The sequence below is a fragment of the Penicillium samsonianum genome (assembly GCF_028829775.1).
Source record: "Penicillium samsonianum strain IBT 33392 chromosome Unknown utg000009l_segment0_segment0, whole genome shotgun sequence".
Lineage (NCBI taxonomy): Eukaryota > Fungi > Ascomycota > Eurotiomycetes > Eurotiales > Aspergillaceae > Penicillium > Penicillium samsonianum.
In genome coordinates this window covers 1,509,705-1,515,749 of record NW_026643267.1, presented here as the reverse complement: position 1 = coordinate 1,515,749, position 6,045 = coordinate 1,509,705, and the positions used below count along the sequence as shown (strand labels likewise).

The window sequence follows — 6,045 nt, the reverse complement described above, 5'->3', positions numbered from 1 at the left end:
ATGCGTGGCTGATCAGCCGGCTCGCTAATACCTCCTTTCGGTTTATTCCCAATCCAAGGTGAAGTGGCTTGAATCGACAATTTGAGCTCGCGTCCTCGATATCCACTTTCTCCTCTTTTTACCCTTCGACCTTTGGAATTTCGAAACCCCATACCTGCTCAATATCACTTTCTCCTTTCTCCTTTCCTCTTTGTTTCAATACTGGTCTTCCACCTACTACCGTGTGTGGTGGACAAGCGAAATCTAGTGAGATGGAATCTCAGGACGGCACCGACACCCGCCCTATGAGGCGTACGTTCCCCAATGCTGTTCGAATGGGACCAGTTGGCCGGAGCTAAGCATAATCATCTTACAGTAAAGGTTCTTTATACATTCGACTATGAAAACAAGACCAATTGCCTCGCCCGGTGGCCCTATGTGCTTGACATCCAGACTGTCTCTCTGGATGAGAATACTGCGGTTGGAGTGATCGAGCTGGAAACATGTGTTCAAGCAATTGTCTCTGCTAGGTTAGACTTCCTTCCCCTGTGGTGGAACCAATAATGGAATATTCATGCAGTTGTTCTTCGTATAGCCCCGAGCTGGTGGCTCAGCCAGGAAAAGACTATACCGTGTACGTCTACGACTACTCCGAATATGAAACCCCCCTCGTTGGACAAGGCATGCTATCATGGGTATTGGCATCTTCATCGCCGATACCCGAGGCATCCGCCCACCAGTCCAAGACATTGGTTATTGGTCGAGTTTGCAAAAACGCTCTTGGTCTCTTCTCAAAGGAGGCCCAGGAGACGCTGGAGGTCAAATTGCGACTGGTTCCTATTCCAACTGTCATGCATAGCGGATGCCTTGACAACATGCACAATTATCGGAGATTGAGCAATCCCATCCCGGGCGACGTAGATGCACAGTCGCGGACAAACTTTGTCCGTCAAAACTCCGTCTTGCTGGAATTCCGAACTAGTTCTCTGGTGAACCAACCTAGGACTGAGAGATCCCACCGACACTTGAGCGAAGACTTAACGCCACGGGAGTTCCCTATCTTCCCGCCGAATAAGTCGGTCCACTCAATATCACCTTCACAATTATATGTTGCTCCTAGTAGAGTGTCAAAACCAGGTGGCTCTCGAATGCCGGTCCAGCACCTACCCCAGTCGAAGCAACGCATTCCGCACCGTGATATGATTCGTCCATCCGCGAGTGCTTCTATGCCAGACTGCGCTCTCCAGACTCAAGTATCATACAACCCTCGAACAGGGTCGATTCATTCTGGGTATGACAGTGATGGAGAGAAATCGGTCGAGCACCAGCCATGGAAGAGGGTCAAAGTGTACCAAAAAGATTGGCCCGGAAGATCAGATATGAACGTCGAAAGGCAACCAAGTTCGTTACGAGTATCGGCCAACGCAGCGGCCTATGTTAGGATCCACCGTCCAACCCCCATAAACCATGCCATTGCGGCCGACCAATCAAGTGAAAAGTCTGTCCGTCCGCCTACCCCGATGTCTCGACCTTCAACAAGCTTGCTGCGGGAGTCGTCCACTAGCATTGCTTCATGTACTACTTCATATACTTCCCCGTATTGTATCAGTGACGACATCCCATTCACAACCCTTACGGGTCAATCACCAGAGTATTCCTGTTATCAAGGCCTCTTTGATCATCCCTTCACCATGCCATCACTACCTCCTATCGTCGACAGCCCCTTTCCGAATAGATCAACTCCTGTCTCGCCTCCCATTTCCTTGGACACTGACTCTGGCTTTGTGAGTGGAGAGTCAGAAGAACTCTTAAACAAGTGGACCGCCACCCCCCTGGGTGGCTGCAGAAGGGCCGAGTCTCGGAATATCACCCAAGACAAACGCTCTACTTGGACTGCAGTGCTGGCGAGTTCCCCAGCTAGTGCGATTAGTGCGGCCCAAGGAACCTCCAATGATCCGCTTCCAGCCAGTAACACTCCAAATGAGCAGACTTCAAAGGGGGCGCAAACACCGCTGCCTCGTCCTGCCACATCGGCAGGGTCAAGACCTTCTTCAAGCGCCGGTGCATGCTTGGCGCCAAAACCTCCGGGGCCAGCTATTTCGCAAAGCGATGTCCCAAAATTGATGACCGCAAACCCTGCCAGTGACCCAACCGTGCCTTACCATCCCGTGATTGTCAACTTTTTGCCGTGTACAACTGGTATTACCAAACGGCCAAAGCAGGTGCAGACGAGCTTGGACCAAGCCATTCGAGAAGGGCAAGTCCCGCCGTATTGCGAAAATTGTGGTTCAATCGAAACACCCACCTGGCGCCGAGCGTCGTCGAAAACGATTGAGGGCAGCGAGAAGATTGCAGAAGAGATGATGCGGAATACCAGCATGCTTTTCTGGTTGGCTTTGGAACGCAACACAGAAGGTGAAGTGCGAAAATTCATTATATATAAGAAGGGTCTTGGGGAGACCGTTAATGGGTGGATCCAAATGCTTTTCTGCAATCCTTGTGGTCTGTGGCTCTATAAGGCCAAGAGCATGCGCCCAGTAAATAGATGGAACAAGCCAGTATTAGAGGAAAAGAGAATACGCCCCTTGAGGAACCGCAAGAATGGCCCGCTCAATCCCTGCCCTGCTACCTGAACTCGGCGCAAGGCTGCGTCAAACAAGCCTTTGGCATCAGCCAAGGCTTGGTCACTGGACGGGCAAGGACTTCCTGGGCCATGTAACTGGCTTAAGGTCAGCTTGCTGAACTTGATGTCACCGCTGCTGCAGGTCAGGCCACCGAGCGCGAGCAATTACTTAACAACCAGGGCATTTTGCCGCATGATAATCAATGAATACAATGCAAGCTGTAACGATTCACCAAGGCGAAAATTCGCCAGCTTTCCCAGAGCAGCACCGCTTCTGTTGGGGGAAGCTGAGCGAGACATTCCCCACCCAAGCAACGTGAATTATGTCTAGAACGGACACGCCCATTCAAGTCGCAAGTCCGCGGTGAGGCAGAGACAACGCATCATTCACGCGATCCTCCAGGCGGCCGCAAAGGTCCAAGCAAAGGGAGTCGCGCTTCGTCTCCAATGGATACCTGGACACTGCAACAACCCAGGAAACGACAAAGCAGATCGACTGGCGAAGGACGCGGCAAGCCCGGGCAAAACACACCCCTTCCGCCCTTTACTGACAAAGAATAGGGCGCTTTCCCAAAGACACCATCCGCGCTCAGTGGGAGCGGGAATGGAAAGCATCTACCAAAGGCGGTCACCTGCGGAAAATTGACAGCATTCTGCGGACGGCCTACACCAGGAAGCTGTATGGGAACTTGCCCAGAGGCCGGGCGTACCTGCTGATACAGCTACGCACAGGCCATAATTGGTTATCCACCTATGCCAAGACCTTCGGGTTCCGCGACGATGATCGGTGCGTGTGCGGCGCGCAAGAAACAGTCACCCATATGCTGGTGGACTGCCCAAATCTGTGGGACATTCGATGGGAGTTAAGAAGTGAAGCTGGGGACGCGTTTAACAGTATGTCGAGCCTGCTGGGGGGCTCAACTGAAGGTAAGTGAGGTAAACCAGACACCGTCTCGCGGGCTAGGGCGGTCAAGGCCGTGCTAGACTTCACTAAGGCGTCACAACGGTTCCAAAGTCGCGCGCCATAAGGGCAGCCTAACAACGTGAGCGGCAACTAGGCCACGATAGGCCTTGACGAGGCTCTAAGTTCGTTTTCAGGAAGTGGATCACTCTACATGTACGTACACGGATATATATAGTTGTTGTAGCCTGCATATCGCTTTGCGAGTTGATTTCCCAACTAGACTAAAATACGAATCCGTACTCGGCCTAGTGGTTTATGGTTTAGAAACCAACTTTGCGAGGGGTCGGGGTAAATGAAATCATCCATCCATCCATACTGTAAAGCATAAGCCCTAAACTGATTGAGGCTCGGCTTCCCAGCCCCACCGCGATCGGACAATTTAAGCGGGCTTGTCGACCACATATTCACTCTGCAGCTCCTTTGTTAGTTTCGTTTCGCGAGCTCTGAGACTGGGCTTTTTGTTCAGTGCTCATTTCCCAAGAGCCCAGTACAGGAGCAGAGAAAATGAAAGAAACGGGGTGGTATCATAAGCGCCGCTCTAGCGTCGCGCGAGTCGCGACCGACACACCCCCTCTCAGGGCTCGCATGCTGATTGGGCCATCAATTCGTACGGAATAGCAGACATACATGGGCGTAAGTAGCTTTGCACAACTGCTTACGGAGTAGAAAGATGCACAATCGTGACTCATATGCGGTTGCAGCCCCGGCCCCCGGGGTTTACATCGTCTTGGCCAGAACACGTGTCGTTCCCCTAGGTCCAGTTTGTCGCGATGGTCATCAGGCTCAGTTAGATGCTGAGTTAGTGATCTGTCTCGATAGCGACCAACCGTAATAATCATCATCGCTGCTCTTCTTCCCAGAGGACTAGTCACAATGTCGAGCGTCAAGGATTCCCATTCCCAAAGCTACCCTGATGCCGAAGGTTATTTCGGCCAGTTTGGTGGCAATCACTATCCACCTGGGGTTCGGCCAGCCCTAGAAGAATTGGCCACCACTTACCAGGAACTGTGTCAATCCCCAGAATTCCAGCGCGATCTCAAGAAGGTGCGCACCGGGCTTCAAGGGCGGCCAACACCGATCCATTATCTCGAAAATCTCTCGAAGGAGGTCGGAGGCGCTCAGATCTTCATCAAACGAGAAGACCTAAATCACACAGGTGCGCACAAAATCAACCATTGTGTTGGCTTCGCACTTCTCGCCAAGAAATTGGGCAAGACGAAGCTGATTGCCGAGACCGGCGCTGGCCAACATGGCGTCGCACTCGCAACTACAGCTGCTTATTTTGGTCTTGAATGCGAGATCCACATGGGCGAGATCGATATCAGTAAACAGAGATCGAACGTTGGGCGCATGCAGTTGCTCGGCGCACGCGTAGTGCCAGCGACCACTGGCCAGTCTGCCCTGAAGGAGGCTAGCGACTCGGCTTTCAACGCGTACGTAGAGCAGCATGCGTATGCTCTCTATGCTATCGGATCTGCTATTGGCCCACACCCCTTCCCCCTGATTGTTCGGGACTTCCAGAGTGTCATTGGCCAAGAGGCCCGCGAACAATTTCTTTCCATCACGAATGGTAGCTTGCCCGAGCATGTTGTTGCCTGCGTTGCTGGTGGCTCCAATGCAATGGGTATGTATTCAGGCTTTCTTGACGACCCAGATGTTATTTTGCACGCAGTAGAGCCGCTGGGCAAATCCGATGAACTGGGCCAACACGCGGCGACGTTGTCCTACGGCAGACCGGGGACGTTGCATGGTGCTCGATCGATTGTGCTGCAGCAAGCTGACGGTACGACTACAAACGTCTCGTCCGTGGCATCGGGGCTCGTCTACCCGGGCATCGGGCCGGAGATTGCGATGCTTCATGAAACTGGTCAGCTTTCCGTCGCAGCGATTTCTGATGAGGAGGTAATCGGTGCCTTTTTCCGAATGGCAAAAGTCGAGGGAATAATCCCGGCTTTGGAAAGCGCGCATGCGGTGGCGTTCGCGATCCGATTGGCATCGCAGCGCCCTTCATCAGAACGGATACTAGTCAATCTTTCGGGGCGTGGTGACAAAGATGTTGACTTTGTGCTTGAGAACTATGGTACGGGTCAATAGCAGGCTGCAACCCTTACTACTCGTCTGGTAGTTGTTATTGGCCATAGATTAGGATTCAGATACCGTCACTACCCTCAAGTAGTTTAGGGAACACCAAAGCCAGGCTCCCGGAATCAGCTTTGTTCCTGCTAGTCCGCATGAAAGACCTTGAATTTACTATTGGATATTCTATGAAACCGCATCAATGAAATTGTATTTACGTCAGGTTTTCTTTCTGTTTCGTGGCCAAGGTTCATTACAGATAAAATGCAACGATGCGGATAAGCCTGCGCAGGCTTGAACAATTGTTTTTAGAAAAGGGTCATTTAGCATATAAATATCTGAGTAATTAATATTAAATAAGACAGGGGACTAGGCAAAGATACTGCTGTATGATGCAGGTATG

The 6,045-nt window shown here is 51.8% G+C and overlaps 2 protein-coding genes across 2 annotated transcripts; both read left to right on the top strand.

Moving 5' to 3' along the window:
- Positions 1 to 251: 251 nt before the first annotated feature.
- N7471_013533 (uncharacterized protein) lies at positions 252 to 2,612 on the top strand (the record flags this gene model as incomplete). Its single annotated transcript, XM_057286252.1, has 3 exons — positions 252 to 291; positions 356 to 509; positions 575 to 2,612. The coding sequence occupies 3 exons, from the start codon at positions 252 to 254 to the stop codon at positions 2,610 to 2,612; spliced, it is 2,232 nt and encodes a 743-aa protein (XP_057129577.1).
- A 1,827-nt stretch (positions 2,613 to 4,439) lies between these two features.
- On the top strand, positions 4,440 to 5,660 carry N7471_013532 (tryptophan synthase subunit beta; the record flags this gene model as incomplete). Its single annotated transcript, XM_057286251.1, has 1 exon — positions 4,440 to 5,660. The coding sequence occupies one exon, from the start codon at positions 4,440 to 4,442 to the stop codon at positions 5,658 to 5,660; it is 1,221 nt and encodes a 406-aa protein (XP_057129576.1).
- Positions 5,661 to 6,045: the final 385 nt, after the last annotated feature.